General features: G+C 43.1%; 1 protein-coding gene across 1 annotated transcript in view; it reads left to right on the top strand.

Moving 5' to 3' along the window:
• Positions 1-2184: 2184 nt before the first annotated feature.
• The window catches only part of LRIG1 (leucine rich repeats and immunoglobulin like domains 1), a 116758-nt gene continuing 99344 nt past the window's right edge, over positions 2185-19598 (top strand). The window contains exon 1 of the mRNA XM_075321389.1: positions 2185-2616. Within this exon, the coding sequence (XP_075177504.1) occupies positions 2444-2616 (173 nt within the window). The 5' untranslated portion in view covers positions 2185-2443. The remainder of the gene's footprint in view (positions 2617-19598) is intronic.

Raw genomic sequence — 19598 nt, 5'->3', positions numbered from 1 at the left:
GATTTTTTTTAAAGTGACATTATCGATCCTGGCCCTGAGTCACCGCCGCTGCTCTGCTATTATCAGTGCTGACTTCACGTCAGCAGCGCTGCAGCCAATTACTGAGCTCAGCAGGCCAGAGTGATTTTGAGCTGTCTACTGTGCTCAAAGGCGTGAAATCAGCACTGCAGACAATCAGTGAGCTTAGTGGGTCTGAGTGTCTAGTGCTGTCTACTTGCGTTGTGCTCACTGATGGCGTGACAATAGCGCTGCAGCCAATTAGTGAGTTCAGCAGGTCAGAGTGTTTTGTGCTGTCTACTCACGCTGTACTCACTTATGGCGTGAAATCAGCGCTGCAGACAATCAGGGAGCTTAGTGGGTCTGAGTGTCTAGTGCTGTCTACTTGCGTTGTGCTCACTGATGGCGTGACAATAGTGCTGCAGCCAATTAGTGAGTTCAGCAGGTCAGAGTGTTTTGTGCTGTCTACTCACGCTGTACTCACTTATGGCGTGAAATCAGCGCTGCAGACAATCAGGGAGCTTAGTGGGTCTGAGTGTCTCATGCTGTCTACTACCTCTGTGGTCACTGATGGCGTGAAATCGACGCTGCAGCCAATCAACGAGTTTAACGGGTCTGAGTGTCTCTTGCTGTCTACTTGCGCTGTGATCACTGATGGCGTGAAATCAGGGCTGTGGACAATCAGTGAGCTCAGCGGGTCGAGGGTGTCTCTTTGCTCTGTGCGCTCCAGTCAATCATTGAGCTCAACCAGTCTGAGTGTCTCGTGCTGTCTACTCATGCTGTGCTCACTGATGGAGTGAAGTCAGAGCTGCAGACAATCAGTGAGCTCAGCCAGTCTGAGTGTATTGCGCTGTCTACTCACGCTCTGCTCAATGATGGCGTGAAGTCAGCGCTGCAGACAATCAGTGTGTACAGCCAGTCTGAGTGTCTCGTGCTGTCTACTCGCACTGTGCTCAGTGATGGTATGAAGTCAGCGCTGCAGACAATCAGTGAGCTCAGTGGGTCTGAGTGTCTTGTGCTGTCTACTCGCACTGTGCTCAGTGATGGTATGAAGTCAGCGCTGCAGACAATCAGTGAGCTCAGTGGGTCTGAGTGTCTTGTGCTGTCTACTCGCACTGTGCTCAGTGATGGTATGAAGTCAGCGCTGCAGACAATCAGTGAGCTCAGTGGGTCTGAGTGTCTTGTGCTGTCTACTCGCACTGTGCTCAGTGATGGTATGAAGTAAACGCTGCAGACAATCCGTGAGCTCAGCGGGTCTGAGTGTCTTGTGCTGTCTACTCGCATTGTGCTCAGTGATGGTATGAAGTAAACGCTGCAGACAATCCGTGAGCTCAGCGGGTCTGAGTATCTCTTGCTGTCTACTCGCACTGTGCTCAGTGCTGGTATCAAGTCAGCGCTGCAGACAATCAGTGAGCTCAGCGGGTCTGAGTGTCTTGTGCTGTTTACTCGCACTGTGCTCACCAGCTATGAGCCCGGCCTCATGCTATGTTACAAAATTGCCCCCTCCTCAATAATACTCATCAAAATTTATTGAAATATCATTTATTTTTGTGAATTATCTGTTTTTGTTCAACCATTAAACTTTTTAGAAAGAAAAAGTGCCTTACGGAACATGCCCTCAAAATGGGAAAATTTAGCAGTTGGCCATAGCAACCAGATTGCAGCACTTTTTCCCCCCCTAGAAGCTTCTTGAAAAATGAATCAGTGATCTGATTGGTAGACATGTTAAGAAACTGTCCAAACCAACCAATCAGAGCCCAGCTCTTTTTTTTTCTTTCGAAAGTAATAACTTAATTGGTCGATTCAGTTGCACATACCGTAGCAACCAATCAGATCCAGGTTCTCATTTGGTGTTGCCCTCATCATCAACAAATCAAATCACTGCTTTCAATTTCTACATAAAAGCTGGGATCTGATAGGTTAACACAGCAGGTAAGTTTTTCCACCACAAATAAGGTCAGTGCTTGGATTGGTAGCTGGTTCCGGCAGTGATCGTGAATTGTCGCGCTGCCTACGGCCACTGTCAACAGGTTAAACTAAAATCAAAAGTGTTGAGATGCGAAGTGGAGGAAAAGGGGGTGTGGCAATGGATATGACTGACCAATCAGTAGCCTCGATACAGCCGCCAATGACTTTCTGTTTGCGAGAGCCAATCAGAGCGCGTGTTACTCAGAGAATTGAATCCAGGCAGTCCGGAGGCAAAAGAGCCGAGCAGAGCTGTGTGAGGGGAACTGCGGCGGGAGTGAGCGAGCTGCCGGGACACAGCGCCGACCTCTGCCGGAGCCCCCCGCACGGAAGAGCCCCCTGCTACACGGAGGAGCCCCACACACACGGAGAAGCCCCCTTATCTGTTGCTCCCCGGACATGGAAGGGTCCCTGTGATTCCCGGCAGCGGCTCCTCGGCAGCTCCCAGTCCACATTCAGCGGTTTCCGAGCGGATTACAACATGCAGCAGCTCCGGGCAGGACGGACCCTTGCTCTCCTCCTCCTCCTGGGATGCTCCCTGGCCTCTAGGACCCCCTGCCCCGCCGGCTGCACCTGCACTGGGGATATGGTGGACTGCAGCAATGGGGGGCTCACAGAGGCGCCCACCGACATCCCAGCCTGGACAGCCCACCTGTAAGTGCTGCAAAACCGCGCCTGACCCTCTCCCTGTGTGCACAGGCACTTGTGTGTGTCTACTAACACAGGAAACCTGCATATAGACAGTATATCTATATCCCTGTGTGTGTACATATAACGTGCGTGTATGTATGTGTGTGTCTGTATGTGTATGTATATATATAATAAATTACAGATGCATATATGCATGTATTGTCTGTGTGTGTGTACTACATATATATTTTATATACATATATATTTACACACCACAGATGGTTTTGTGTATGTATATAATATATATGATGTGTGTGTGTGTGTATATAATATATATGATGTGTGTGTGTGTATATAATATATATGATGTGTGTGTGTGTGTGTGTATATAATATATATGATGTGTGTGTGTGTGTATATAATATATATGGTGTGTGTGTGTGTATATAATATATATGGTGTGTGTGTGTATATAATATATATGGTGTGTGTGTGTGTGTGTATATAATATATATATGGTGTGTGTGTGTGTATATAATATATATATGATGTGTGTGTGTGTATATAATATATATATGGTGTGTGTGTGTGTGTGTATATAATATATATATGATGTGTGTGTGTGTATATAATATATATATGATGTGTGTGTGTGTGTGTGTATATAATATATATATATGATGTGTGTGTGTGTATATAATATATATATATGATGTGTGTGTGTGTGTATATAATATATATATGATGTGTGTGTGTGTGTATATAATATATATATGATGTGTGTGTGTGTGTATATAATATATATATGATGTGTGTGTGTGTGTGTGTATATAATATATATATGATGTGTGTGTGTATATAATATATATATGATGTGTGTGTGTGTGTATATAATATATATATGATGTGTGTGTGTGTGTGTATATAATATATATATGATGTGTGTGTGTGTATATAATATATATATGATGTGTGTGTGTGTATATAATATATATATGATGTGTGTGTGTATATAATATATATATGATGTGTGTGTGTGTGTGTGTATATAATATATATGATATATATGATGGGTGTGTGTGTGTGTGTGTATATATGTATATAATATATATGATACGTGTGTGTGTGTTTCCTCCGAGTTATAACCTTCTTTCATCTGCATTGGAAAATGTTGGATTATTAGGTGTCCTGGATGATCAGAGGGGTGTACAGTATATAATGGGAGGCGGGGGGAGATGGGTGTACAGTATATAATGAGGGGATGGGTGTATAGTATATGACTGGGGGGTTCTTGGGGGCTCTGAGCATTTATTTATTGACGTCCGCCTCTGTAGAATGTCTTTTCATGAGTGCAAGACGAATGTTACCATTTTCTGCTTTTTTCCTAATTGTCCCCTCCCTCCCTATGTCTCTGAGACGTGTGAGTTGCAGTACTACAACTCCCAGCGTGGCCTTACTGCCTGCCCATTGCTTTGTTTGATAGTCGCCTTCCCTGACAGTTTGTGGCTTCCCCCCCCCCCCCCCCAGAAGTTGTAAAACTACAACTCCCATCATAGCCTGGCAGCCTGCGACATTCTGGGAATAACAGGACCACAGCTCCCGGCCGCCCCTGACAGTTTGGGACTTTTCATTAGTTGTAAAACTACAGCTCCCAGCCTTCAGTTGTGGCCCATGATTCTCCTAACACCAGTTTGGGAACTACTTCTCCCAGCATGCCCTGACGGCTCGTGACTAGTTGCAAAAACTATCATTCCCACCAAAGCCTGACAGCCTGCAGCGTTCTGGGAGTTGCAAAACTACTCCCCCGGTTTGTGGCTCTTCTGGAGTTGCAGAACTACAGCTCACTTTACAGATTTTTCGGCCTGTGGTTCTCCACGAGTTTAGGAACTACTTCCCCCAGCATGCCCGGAAAGATTGTGACGCTCCAAGAGTTTCAATACCACAATTCCCATGTGGCCTGTAGCACTTGGGAAATGTTAAAACTACAGCTTTTCAGTATGTCTGAAGGCCTGTGGTTCTCCAGGTGTTTGGATACTACAACTCCAATCATGCCCTTACTGCTCTTGGGTCTCTGCTTGTTTCAAAACTACAACTCCAAGCATGCCCTTACTGCTCCTTTGGTCTCTGGGTGTTCCAAAACTACAACTCCCAGCATGCTCCCACTGCCCGTGGGTCTCTGGGTTTTTCATTCCTACAACTCCCAGCATGCCCATACTACTCGTGCATCTCCGGATATTCCAACACTACAACTCCCAGCATGTCCTTACTTCTCATGGGTCCCATGTTGTTCCAAAACTACAACTCCCAACATTTCCTTACTGCTCGTGGGTCTCTGGGTGTTTTCAGTCCTACAGCTCCCAGCATGCCCTTACTACTCGTGCGTCTTCGGATATTCCAAAACTACAACTCCCAGCATGCCCTTACTGCTTGTGGGTCCCTTTTTGTTCCAAAATGACAACTCCCAGCATGCCTTTTAGTGCTCTTTGGTCTCCGGTTTTTCCAAAACTACAACTCCCAGCATGCCCTGAAGACCTGTGGTTCTCCAGGTGTTTGGAAAGTACAACTCTCTGCATGCCTTTACTATTCATGGGCCTTTGGGTATTATCAAAACTACAACTCCCTGCATGCCTTTACTGCTTGTGGGTCTCTGAAAACTACAATTCCCAGCATGCCCTGAAAGCTTAACTCCCCATGAGTTGCAGAACTACAACTCTCAGCATGCCCTAACACACTAAGAAATATTGTGGTACATCTTCAGCTACAAGGACATGCTGGGAATTGTAGTTTTACATCTCCCGAAGACCCACAGGTTAGAGATCCCTTTAAAATGATTCCATGCTGTATACCGCCGCGGCTGCCCTGGTGTATATATTATTATTCCTCCTGCGCCAGGTGTGTGCAGTGTTGGGAGATCTGCCAAGAAAACCTTTGTGCGCCTCTAAAATCTCACGATGATATAATCCGTGTTTTCAGGTTGGATTTTTACATTCCGAATCTTGTGGGAAAACACATGATGCAAATTAGGGTCCGATGAATTATTGCCAGTGCGATTTTCCGGTTGCAGGCCGCATAGAGCCACTTGCTGCTTGTGCTTCTGTTCTTGTGGTTCCGGGTTTTCAGGCTATGTTTTTTGTTTTTTTAATACGTTTTTGGGAGCTTCGAGCTTTTGCATGGATGACGTCATAAGGCTGTGTAAAATATAGCGGAGTGAAGCTGAGTGTTCCCAAAAAAGTTCAAAATGATGTCTGGTCTATAAAGGTTGCTTTAAAAAAAATGGTTTGCCTCGCGGAAGGGTCTTCACGAGTTTATGGGATATGTCAGCGCTACGTAAATAACAATATATGAAACATATTTAAATGTTTTTGTTTATATTTTTTTTTCCCAAAATATTTAATGTTTTTAATATTCTTTTTTTATGTTGACTCTGGAGGTCTCTGGTTTACATTATGGGCTCATAAAACCGTCTGAATTGTAATTTCGGGAGAGACGAGCCCCTCTTGGCGTCCTCTGCGATCCTGTAGATTTACTGTTCCCCACTTGTATGATGAGGGTTGTAGCACTACAGTTTGATCACAACCAATTTAATGAAAACTTTTTTGGAAAAGTTTGTTGACCTGGAATTGTTTACCTAGGTCTGTAGGTAAATTTAAAAAAAAAAAAATAAAAAAAAAAATTGGGATTATTTTTGAATTAAGCTTCCATTCTGCAAGATTTGTGATCTGTTGGTCTGTTTGGTTAGTTTTGTAAAGTACAAACTTTTTTTTTTCTTTAGTTGGTCATGATTGATTATCCAATCACTGAAGTTGTAACCAAAACGATCACACGTGAATGATCGCTGCAACCGTTTCCAAAGGGTAAAAAATGTAATGTAATGTAAATGTAAAAAAAAAATAAAATAAAATGTTTAGTGCCTATAAAAAAAAAAAAAAAAAAAAAAAAAAATTTTCTAAAAGTTGTCGCTCTCAACTTTTCCCATCGCGTTTCGAGCCTGCGCTGGGTTAAACGTACGTCGATACGTTGTAGTTTTATGTCCCCTTTGATCAGTCCTCGTGATAAAAGAGCAAATTAACAGGTGGGAATCATAAACCGTGAGGCCTGGTTGTGGGAATACTGCGATGCAAATCTATTTCAATACCTTGGAAAGGTCATAACCCTTTACTGTCCTGGAGAAAGCCACGGACTATTTGTGACACCGTGCGGTCGGGGATGATTGGCTGCGCCGAGTACTGTACATGAGGAAGTCTGACAGTTCACGGGGTCGTGAACCAATAAATTCTTTTTTTTTTTTTTTTTAATTCTTGGCTATGAATTTTACTTATTATGACTTTTCCAAGCGCTTCTCTGACTCATGCAGTCACGGGATCCAAATTGGGTTATTAGGTTTTAAAGTTCATTTCCCTCCTAAATAGAGAGACGAAAATCTACTGGTAGCGATGTTATCGAGTCACTGAAGTATGAACGATCCACCTGTGTGCCTTGTCTTTCCCCATTAGATGGGCTTCCAGTTGTTGGCACACTTACTCACTGAGCCTAGCTAGCTGTAATAGAGAAATTAAAATCTACTGGTAGCGATGTTATCGAGTCACTGAAGTATGAACGATCCATCTGTGTGATTTGGCTTTCCCCATTAGATAGGTCTCCAGTTGTTGTTGCACATTTACCCACTGAGCCTAGTTGTAATAGAGAAATTAAAATCTACTGGTAGCGATGTTATCGAGTCACTGAAGTATGAACGATCCACCTGTGTGCCTTGGCTTTCCCCATTAGATAGGTTTCCAGTTGTTGGTGCACTTAACCACTGAGCCTAGTTGTGTAGTTTAATTGAAAGTTTCCAGAATTGACCAAAAAACTTTGGTTTGTTGTTAAATCCCATAGTTTTTTTGTATGTTTTCACAACTTTCTCAGTTTTCTTTGGAATTTCTTCCTCCCGCCATTTATTTGGTGGTGATACCCTTCCTGATTTTTTTTAAATGCTTCCTTTTATTCTGGAAAACCCCTTGTACCTTTTTACATGTGATCCTGTCCTTCCTTTTAATTAGTTTGGTATTTTATTTATTTATTTTATTTTTTTCTTGGGGGAGGCGCCAATTCCCCAAATGCACTTTTCCTTATGGCTGATTTTATCATTGTCACCCTGAGACGACTCCTGAGATTCTTTCAGTCCCATGGATCAGCCTGAAAAAAAATAAAAAAAAAAAATTTAGAAAATGAATTTTTTTTTTTTTTAAATTTTATACAACTTAAATTTTTTAAAAAGAAATAAATTGTGACAGCATTTTTGTGGTTTTTTTTTTTCTTTTTTTGCTTTTGACAGCCATAAATAAGTTCATTTTGCCCATCTCTCAGTGCATTTTTGTACTCCCAGATAATTCTAAACACAAAACAAACGTATATGGCCTACAATATCAAATTTTAATAATACAATTTGCAACAATTATAGGTATGGGGTAATTGATATAAGAATTCCAGATAATTCTATATAGCAGTGCTAGCAAAGTGCGAGATACACGGCGAAACGTTAGAAACAGTTCATAATTGCACTACACACGGCGGTGCTTTATGTAATTATCCACTGGATTCATAATAACTACCGTATGTTACGACTCCAGATCAAACCTCAACATTTGGTAAAAGACTTTTCCATAAGTTTTCTTCATTAGGTGCAGTTTGTCTCTGTGACCAGAGGGGCGCTGTTGTGCACCTGCTCATGTACTGTCATTTCCCCTTAGATCAGAGCTACACTGTGACCGAAAATTGCTATAAACCTTTGCAGAATATGGGGGCAACCAGGTTTTGATGCAAATAATGGGTCCATATGACATATTTTTAGTGAAGTTTTTGCTCAGTTGTATGGATCGGCCTTTCCTGTCCTCACATTGTTTCAGATTTCACAAAGAACGGCCATGATAAATCAGAACCTAGCAGTCAACATTTCCACATGCAAAGGCTGTTGTTTGTTTTTTTTTTTTTTTATTTTATTTTTTTTTTTGCAGTATTTGCGGCCTCATTTTGCATCTAACTCTTCAAAATCTTGTGTAAAATAAAAAAAAAAAAATTACATTTTTGACTTTTTTCTTTTGCAACTTTTTAGTTCCAAATTGCATATTTTTTAGGCTATATGTGCACGCTGCTTCTTTGTGGTGACCACAAACATGCACATTTTTGGCCCAGCAAAAACACATCCAAAAAATGCTTGCATTTTTGCCGCATTTTTTATAAATAAATACATTTTTAGTTTTATATAGCGCTAACATATTCGCCAGCGCTTCACATACATCAGGAACACTGTCCCCATTGGGGCTCACAATCTAAATTCCCTATTTGTATGTCTTTGGAGTGTGGGAGGAAACCGGAGAACCCGGAGGAAACCCACGCAAACACGGGGAGAACATACAAACTCCTTGCAGATGGTATCCTTGGTGGGATTCGAACCCAGGACCCCAGCGCTGCAAGACTGCAGTGCTAACCACTGAGCCACCACAAGACTGCAGTGCTAACCACTGCGTTTTTGAGTTGAAATCTATACTTGGAAGGGCTCCAAATCGCTGGCAAAAAATTCATAAAGAATTGACATGCTGCATCTATATGGGCACCACAAAGGGGCAGCCAAAAAAAAACAACCCTGTAACCTGTGCACAGCAAAAATAAAGTCTCATGGACTTTGCTGGGGAAGGAAACACATGTAGTTTTTGTATCAAAACTGCACCTGAAAAACGCAGCAAAAAAAAAAAAAAGCAGCGTGCGCACGAGGCCTTATGATGTCACATGCTGGGTTTCAGCTGCAAAGTCCGCCGGAAATCTTTTACTAAAGTCAAGGCCTGGAGTGAGATGCAACATTTTCTCCCCCAAATGTTACATTTCATGAATCCGTCCAAGCCAAAGTTGTCAAGGAAAAATGGCAGAAGTACTAAAGAAAACTGGAGAAATGTCAGTGATGAATCAGGGCAAAACATACGGTATATTGAATTAGCCATTGTTGGTACGCTTACCCACTGAGCCTAGTGGTATGATTCAGTTTGGGGGGAAAAATGAAGTATATTTAGTAGATTTTGCAATTATTTTTTTTTTTTTAATAAACTATAAGATACACCGGGTGCAATTTGACGTTCTGTATTAGCTGTGTACAGCGGCTTGTGCTTTTATTGGTGCATTATTGGCTTAGTGATAAGGGAGGGCTGAATCTGTCTTTTATGACTCTTTTATGACTATTGACACTTACAATTAGCGCTTTGTATTTTTCGATACCCGGATTTACTTTTATCTTTAAGTGAACTGTGCACATCTGTCTCTTTACGAGATGGGAGATTTTTAATTTTTGTAGCTTTCGCCATGTTTTCAGAGTAGTGGTATTATCCTATGGATCTCTTTCATTCTTGGGGTCAGTGGGGTTCCCAGAGGTCGGACCCCCTCTCATCATATCACATATTTGATGTGTTTGCGATGACAATATCGCTTCACATTCTGCAGGTTTGCACGTATGTTACGTTGCACATTTTGCCACACATTTTTCGCTGCAAATTTCGTCCAAATCTGAGAATTGTGGCAAAATCCGCATCGGATCTGTCTGTCAGTGCATGACTCTCTTTTTGGCGGCTTTTGGCTGAAAAAGATGGATGTTCCTGCACCATTGACTTTATGGAGTCCAAAATCTCAAATTCTGAACTCCTTTTTTAGCCTCTTCGATCAGACTCAGTAGTCTCCATTTGCTTCATTGAAGTCAATGGCTTCCTCAGAGACTAGTCCGAATACCGCTTTTTGATGATACAGATGTGATGATGGTCAACTCTTCTTGCCACTCATAAATCCACTAAGGCTAAAGCCATATGAGTGTATGGCATCCGATGCGAGAGCTCGCTCCCACTGTGCTGCGAGTGTAAGCTTAGTGTCATGCCACTGTGATCCCATCCTGCGATTGGATCACAGCTGCACAGGAGAGGGAGGGACTAATCTCCCTATCTCCTCCATTGTCAGCTGATGCGATTATCGCACTGCACTCCAATGGCATCTGAGTGCAGTACAATGTTTCACTCACACCCCTTGACTTGTAGGGGTGCAAGTGAATATTGATCGGATTCCACCCGCAGCATGCAGCGACTGTTTCCTCGGTCCGATTGAGGTTGAGAAAATAATCGCAGATAGGGACGGCTCCATAGAGTAACATGGGTCCGGGTAGAATGCATTTTTTTTTTTTAATTTTATCGCATTCCACTTGGTCTATTTTACTCGGCGTGTGTCCTAGCCCTAACGCAGGTGATTGCTTCTTCGACAATTGAAATAGCCACCATGTTAGTAGTCAAGTCGCACTGCTAGAAAATATGTAACAATATATTGTCTGAACAACAACAACCCGGAAGAGTTGTTCCCCCCCCCCCCCCCCCCTTCCCTCATAAATTGGCTTTTAATAAACTATCTTGAGAATGGGAATTAATCTCAGTCTTCAGTATAAAAAGGTGTATTCCCCTAATACTACTGCATTATTGGCACGTATTTACTGTGCTCTTGTTTTCTGTATTTATAATTATTGTCTGATGAAGACCTGGGAATAGGCGTCGAAACGTTAGTTTTTTGTTTTTTTTTTTTAATTGTACTGTCTCTATAATAAATATTTATTGCATCTACTTTTGGACTGCCAAGTGTCTTCATATATTCTTCTCCGTCTTGTTCCCGGAGAGCAGGAGAACTGACAAATGTTCCCATCCTCTTCCCCGGCTTCTTTGGCTTAGATGATCGTGTGTAAATGTGCAATGTGTTTTAGCTACGAGTCTTGTCTGCTTTCTTTCCATTAAACCCTCCACCGCAGCTGCAAAAAATGCTCGTGATCATAACGATGCTCTGCGGGAAAAATGACAGCCACGTCGCGTAAAGTGTGAAAATAAGGATAATTCACCTCAGGGCCTACTAAAAAATTAATTATAGCCTTTCCTCTGGTGACCTTGTCTAAATGTAGGTCCCAGGCACGGACGGAGAGGGGGAGGGGAAGGGTGAGATTCACAACTGTCATTTGTTAACCGAAAACAAAAAAGTGTAAATATATATATATATATATATATATATATATATATATATATATATATATATATATATATATATATATATATATATATATATATATATATATAAAAATTCTATATATTATAATTTTTTTATATATTACAAAGTATATATATGCATATATCTATATATTAAAAAATAATATATATTATTTTTAATATATAGATATATGCATATATATACTTTTTAATATATAAAAAATTATAATAGAATATATATATATATATATATATATATATATATATATATATTAAAAAAAATATGTAATTTTTTTTTCTTTTTCTGAAACAAAAGTTGTTTGGTTTTTTTTTTGTTTTTTTTCTCACGGCACAAAGATTATATTTTCCCTTTTTAATTTTTTTTTTTATGCAGTCTTGCTAAAATTATTACGCCAATCAGGTAGGAATGGCTGAAATGGTGAATATCAGATATAGTTCTTTTAGACCTATTTTTGTGCCAAAATCGCCTGCTTGCCACATACTTCAGAGAGCTATCCACTGATCGAACATTAGTCCGCCGGCTACTTCTCCCGACTCCTCTGTACACATGTGCTCTCGACCAAGCACGTCTTTCCAATGGGGAGAGAGGAGAAAGCTGCCTGGAAAAAGGATTGGACGATGGAATTCCAGCTGCCTTTTGGAAATTTAAAGCATCCGGAATTGAAATTCCAGCTGCCCGATCCTTCTGTTTTTTTTTGGGGGAAAGAGTTGGAGGTCCCCCTACATAGTCACTCCACCCCAAATAAATGGGTTCAGTAATTAAAACTTAACTGTGCAATCCACACTTCCTCCGAGACTTCGTAAGACCCCCATGTACATTGGTGGGATGGGATGCCCCGCTATTATCCGAATGATGGACATCTATTGCCTCATTTTCTGTATTCTTGGGGGGGCTTTTTCTACAGGTCTTTGGGAACCCCCCCGCCCCCTCCGCAATTTTCAGAGCTTGCATTGCCTGTCCTGATCCCCTGCATGTCACACGTATGTAGGAGATTACCGCCCACATATATTAGAAGTGACTCCTGCCGGTGGGATCATTAGCCGTGCGGTCCGTCAGCATACTGGATACAGATGGGCATCAGTCGGCCATTTCTGTGCAGCTCGGGTCTGATCGTGCAGCTTTTGGCCACCACATGTGAATTCCACTTGTCAAAATAGTCTTCAGCTCCGGTGATGGAGCATTTGCTTTTAGGCAAAGGGAAGTGAGGCCTCAGCTGCTCTCAGGAATGGGCAGGGGGCCGCCCGACCGCACAGCCCTCCACCTAATGCTTCTCACATGTGGCTCGTTCATCGGATAACAAAGTGGAGCAAAAAGTCACTTTTGGCCGTCGGCCTCCTGTCTGTGCAAATGGTGCAGATTTTATTAGGCGTGCGCCATATTGAATAGCACCGTATAGTCACGCTGTGCCGTCCTCCACGTGACACCTACGATCCTATAAAACTTTGAAATTACAGGAGAATCTTTATAGTAAAGGAGGCCACACAGATCTTGCGTTCTCCATACTCCGGAAAGATCATCTCCTGAGCCAAGCGTTAGTTTAAGGCTCATATTTGGCAAAGATCGCTGTCTAATGTGTATGGGCACCTTAAGACCACGGAGCCATCCAACCCTCAAGATGGCGGACCAAACTGGCAAATTACGGAGGGAGTTTATATTTGGGTGGGTATGGCTGATCATGTTATAAACAGAATTATGCCCAAAAAATAGAGCCTCCTGGCGGATCATATATTTAGGACATAACATATACCGTTATTTTGGGTTATCGGATGCATTTTTACTCCCAAAAATTTGGGAGGAAAATGAAAGGTTCGTCTTATTATACGACAGTTGCTTACCAGGAGGTGGACAGTGGGGGCTGTGTTGGCTTCGGTGGGGGGCTGTGTTGGCTTCGGTGGGGGGCTGTGTTGGCTGCGGTGGGGGCAGTTTTGGCTGCGGTGGGGGACCGTGCTGCCTGCGCTGGGGGCTGTGTGTAGCAGGGTGGTGCGCCTGGTGAGATGCTCTGTGAGCGGTGTGGGCTTCAAATAATGACACCCAGAGTTGACGCGTGCGCAACTTACATATTAAGAAAAAAATGGATTTCTCTGAAATAAAAGCTCAGATATCAATGTGTCATTTTATTAATCTTCCTATGACATACATGTCCTTAGCGATTGTCTTAGGAGGGTAAATCCTACTGATACATTCCCTTTAAAATCTGCCGAATCCGCCTATTTCAGAGGGACAGGCCGGCCTCATCAGGTTGGAGTCATACACCTATCGGACAAGCTGCCGCCAGAGCCGTCTGCCAGCGGCTTTCTCCACTTTTTTATTATTATCCAAAATGATCACGTGTATGTAGAAGTCGAAAAAAAGGCGAATATTGGCACCTAAATATTTCTGACCGCCTGTGCAAGTCCTACATTTTGAATGAACAAGATGTCCCAGCGGAGAAGGTGGCAATGTTAACGGTATATAGCAGTAGTATTTCTTTTGATGATTTTTCTCCCCAAGGGCTCTCTGATGTGAGCGCTCCATCGCTGGCCTTTGTTTCCCCTGTAATCTTGTCTATGGGGAGGATTTGTGTATCTTATCTTCAGCTCCACTCTTGTCTCAAGTGGAAACACTTTTCTCTGTGTCCTGATAAGAAGCTACTGAATACGCCTTTCAATCTTCCTTGATACAAGTGTTGTCCGGCAGGATCGGGGCGTGAAGGATTTAACTGTTTTATTGCCACCTCGTAATGCAGTTATTGCACCTAGGCATTACTCTTCCAAGATCTTTGAACATTTTTGAAAGGAATTCCAAAATTGTAAAGTGATCAGCTTCTGGGTGTCTGTATGCCGACACCCCCCCCCCCCCCACAGCGAACCCGAAAAATTGCCCCGTCTGCCATAGAAAGCAGAGTGCAGGACCTTAGTATTTCCAGCAGCCCCATAGACAAATACCAAGATTTTTTTCCAACCTATACTATTTTTCTTCAATTACCGCTGCATTCTCAGATCCGGAGTTTCAAGGCTATGTTAACACTTTTTTTTTTTTTATTTTTTTTTTTTGTTTTTGTTTTTTTGGGGGTGCAGATTTGTGTCCTTTGTCTACGGGATATGTTTAATAAAGTTTATTTTTTTTTTTTTTTCAACAAAAACACATGGTTGCATTTTTGCACTTCATCACTTAGCCTGCTTTCACACTACGTTTTTTTTCAACATGCGTCATGTCATGAACTTTTTTTGCTGTAAAAGTGGATCCTGTTTTGCTGTAAAAGAGGATCCTGCAAACGCATGTGTTATTTTGCAGGATCCTGCCACTTGAAGTTTATGGGCGGGCATTGAAGTCATGTGATCGGGAGTGAGGGGAACTGCATGTGATAGATTGGGAGCAGGCAACTGACAGCTTCAGACGCTGGTAACCAAGGTAAACATCGGGTAACTAAGCGAAGTGCTTTGCTTGGATACCCGATATTTACCTTGGTTACAAGCGTCCGTAGCTGCTAGGAGCCGGGCTGCCTGCACACGTAACTAAGGTAAACATTGGGTAACTAAGCGAAGCTCTTTGCTTGGTTACCCGATATTTACCTTGGTTACGAGCGTCCGCCGCTCTCAGGCAGTAGAGAGAGAGGGGGGGAGAGAGGGAGGGGGAGAGAGAGACTGATCACGCCAGGGTGGTTTCTGGGCACGCTCAGTAGAGCAAGCAGGATCCTGTCTATCAGCATGCCAGCGTTCACATGCGTTTGCGTGCAGTATAGTCAGGATCCAGTGAAAAACAGTATTTCGATGCAGCTCAAAAAACGCTACAAGTAGCATTTTTGAAAAAAGTTGAAAAACTGCAAGTCGCTGGATCCTGACTATAAGGCCCGTTTCACACGTCAGTGAAAAACAGTGACGTTTTTCACTGGCGTGTAAAACACGCACATGTCCCTGCGTGTGCCGTGATTCACGGCACACATGGGTTGTCTAAGTGCAATCCGGGCTCCGTTCTCCGTGGCCCGTGATTGCACTTAGAAAACAACTCACCTGTGCGCGCTCCCACTGTCCATGGTGCTGATCGCTCCCGCGGTGCAGCATCCGGCCGGCGGTGACCCCCGCAGCAGCTGCTTCCGGGTCGGCTGTGTCGCGCATAATGAATATGCGCGACAGTAATCAGCCGGCTTAGAAGCAGCAGGGAGAACGGGCTGCAGAGGACATCGCTGGACGCCGGGTGAGTAAAAAATGATTTTTATTTTAAAAGCACGGTTTTTTTTTTCTGGCACGTGTTTCACGGACCACACTACTGCGTGGTCCGTGGGACATTAGTGATGCCAGAAAAAAATGGACATGTCTCCGTGCGGCAATCACGCACACGCGGGTACGCCGCACAGAGACACGTGCAGTGAAAAATCACTGATGTGTGAGCAGACCCATTCATTATAATGTGTCTGCGTATGTCAGTGATTCTGGTACCTTTATAAAAAAAAGCACAAACGTCCCAGATCACTGACGTGTGAAAGAGGCCTTACGCACGCAAACGCAGGTGAACGCATGTTGACGCGAGTCCATTGCAAATGCATTGAAATGAAAACCCATTTGCACTGGATCCGTTTTTGCGTTAAAAAACGTTCATGACTGTTATGCATGTTAAAAAAAATGTAGTGTGAAAGCAGCCTTATAGAATTAATGACAAGAATTGACTTGTTCACAAAATTCACCAGTTTTCCAATTCAGTCAGGCAAAAAAAAAAAGTGTGAGATTTATGACTTTTTTTTTTTTTTTTTTCTGGTACCGTGAAAAGAAGCTTTTAGGCTATGTGCGCACTAGAAAGTGCCTTTTTTCTTAAGGAAAATCCGGACCCTCTTAAAGAATCCCGCACCCGCGGTAAAAAAAAAAACACACCAAAACTGCACTGAAATCCGCATGCGGTTTTACCGTGGATTTCCCGCAGGTTGGTCCTTGCGGATTTTTACCATTATCTATGGCAAAAAACGCAGGTACCTACGGAAAAGAAGTGACATGCTCATTAATTCCGCAGCAGAAAATCCGTGGGTAAATCCGCGGGTATTAAAAAAAAAAAACCGCAGTGCGCATTTTTTTAAAACCCATAGGACTTGCTGGGGAATGACTGCAGCAATGTTAGACACATTTTATGCAGCAAATCTGCAGCTAAATCCACGGTAAATCTGCAAGTTTGCAAAAAAAGACGAAAAAACAGCTGCATAAACGCAACGTGTAAACATAGCTTTAGTGTGTGTGCACACTGCAGTTTTGTTTCTGTAGCGAAAAACGCACCTCAAAAAATGCATACGGTTTTTTTTTTTTTTTAACATGGTCAATGGCAAAACGCAGGGAAGACCACAGAAAAGAAGGGACACGTTGCTGCTTTTTTTTCTGCAACCAATACTGCAGGCAAAAAAAGAAGTAACATGCGCACAGCCTTGCGGATTTCTCATAGGCTTTGCTGGGGAAGGTCATACATGCAGCTTAGGACCATAAACTGCACCCAAAAGAAGCAAAAAAAAAAAAAAAGCAGCGTGCGCACATGGCCTAATAAAGTTAGTTTTATTTACCAAAAACACATGGTTGCGGGTTTTTTTGCAGCATTTTTGCGCTTCATCTCTGAAAGAATTAATATGACAAGCATTGCAGCAGTTTTCCAATTCGGTTGGGCAAAAAAAAAAAAATAAATAAATATAAAAAATTGTGTGAATGAGATTTCTGAGATCTCAGTTTTTTTGCTGGTACTGTAAAAAGCACCTTTTAATTTGCAAAAAAAAACAAAACCCAAAAAACCTGCATAAACACGACGTGGGAACATAGACTAATACAGTAAATCCGATTTGGCCTTTTTGTTCCTTTTAACTAATAGGACACAAATATTGTATTTTTCGGTTTATAAGACGCACCCCAAATTTAGAGATAAAAAAGGTAATAAAAATGGGGTCCGTCTTATACTCCGGCGTTGTCTTACCGGAGAGGAGCAGCAGTGATGGTGAAGCGGGGTCACAGGAGGCGGCAGCGGCAGCAGGTCAGTGGTGGACCAGGCCGGTGCGGTGAGTGTTCCAGTCTGTTCGCGGTCCCAGTTCAAATGGTGGCGCCAGGAGCAGCGCATGCGCAGATTGAGCTCTCGTCCAAGAGCTCCATCTGCGCACGCGCTGAATCTCGATGCCATCATTGAAACTGGGACCGCGGACAGACTGGGACACCTGCCGCACAGCCACCTGCCAGCACGCACAGAGTGGCAGTCAGCAGGCCACCCGCCCACCCACACAGAGAGGCAACCGGCACCGACAGGCACCCGGCCGCCCGCACGCAGCCACAGGCACCCGGCGCCGCACAGACAGCCCCCCGGTAAGCTATATTCGGATTTTAGGACGCACCCCTCATTTTCCTCCCAAATTTTTTGGGGGAAGAGTTTGTCTTATAATCTGAAAAATACGGTATAGGAGGGAGTTTTTTTGAACCAGACTCGTCATTAAAAGGGTTTAGGAAAACCTCTACCGCTTTCCAAAAACAGCGCCCCTCTGACTACTGGTGGTACGTGCTATTGCATTCACTTTAATGAAGCGGGGATGCAATTCCAGACACAACCTGTAGACAGAGGTGGTGCTGTTTTTTGGAAAGAGGCTTTTATTTTCTAATCCCTATAATAAAATACACTGATAATCTCCCTTTAAGGCGATTTCTGACCCTTTCTCACACGTTTCGTTATTGTTTGAGGGGCTCTTTAAGTGCAATTTGTGGTATTTTACTTGAGTGAGGCAATAGACACTTTGGATTTGTAACCCTAGCGTGTAATATTGAGCAATGGCCGTATATCACTTGTACGATGCTTTGAAAAGCGCTTTTTATTGTTTATATGCGAACACCTGGAGCGAGAGGCGAAACTTCTTCATGTGGACTGCGCGCCAGGTGCCGGGGTCTAAACACGGCCGACCGCAGGGACCGGGGCAGTTTATTATTCTCTTTTCTATTTCTGTTTGTGGGAAGCGCTGGGTGTTTTTTATGACTTTTTTTTGTGTAAGTTGAGTCCGTCTCGTTTGTAACGTCCCATAGACCACAACGGCTGCAAATCCAAATCTGCACGTCTCATTCTCAGGGTATTAATGTCCGGTGTTTACTCCGCGCCAAACAAAAGTGTGGATAACATTCACAAACGGGTTACGTCTGGTGCATAGGTTTGTCATATTAACCCCATCTGTCTTCATTCGTTGAATGGGACCTTCTCAGTTTGTGTCAATAAAGTTTGAAAAATTGCAAAACGTACCTGTGTTTTCAACAGGGGGAGAGGAAAAAGTACCAGTGGTTAAGCAAAAGGATGGGGCATTGAAATTCCCACTGCCCCCAACATCGTCTGTGGTGTGGTCACTGATGGGACCCCTGGAAATCGCCTATGACCTGACTACATCCCCAGTCCTCTTTTGGTCGGTTGGCCTATCATGATGTCACATGTGATGACATTCACCAAATCCTCTTGGTCGGCCTGGCATGACGTCACATGTGATGACATTTCACAGATGCTCTTTTGATTGGTCAGCCTGGACCTCTGGAAATCGCCTATGACCTGATGACATCCCTGTTCCTCTTTTGATTGGTCGGCCTGGTATGACGTCACATGTGATGACATTCCACAGATGCTCTTTGGTTGGCCTGGCATGACGTCACATGTGATGACATTCCCCAGATTCTCTTTTGATTGGTCGGCCTTGACCCCTGTAAATTGCCTATGACCTGATGACATCCCTGGTCCTTTTTTGATTGGTCGGCCTGGCATGACGTCACATGTGATGACATTCCCCAGATCGCCTTTTGATTGGTTGGCCTGGCATGAGGTCACATGTGATGACATTGCCCAGATGCTCTTTTGATTGGTCGGCCTGGACCCCTAGAAATCGCATATGACCTGATGACATCCCTGGTCCTTTTTGTTTTGATTGCTCGGCCTGGCATGACGTCACATGTGATGACATTCCCCAGATCGCCTTTTGATTGGTTGGCCTGGCATGACCT

This window comes from Anomaloglossus baeobatrachus, chromosome 8 (genome assembly GCF_048569485.1).
Source record: "Anomaloglossus baeobatrachus isolate aAnoBae1 chromosome 8, aAnoBae1.hap1, whole genome shotgun sequence".
Lineage (NCBI taxonomy): Eukaryota > Metazoa > Chordata > Amphibia > Anura > Aromobatidae > Anomaloglossus > Anomaloglossus baeobatrachus.
This window is presented reverse-complemented; position numbering and strand designations above follow the sequence as displayed.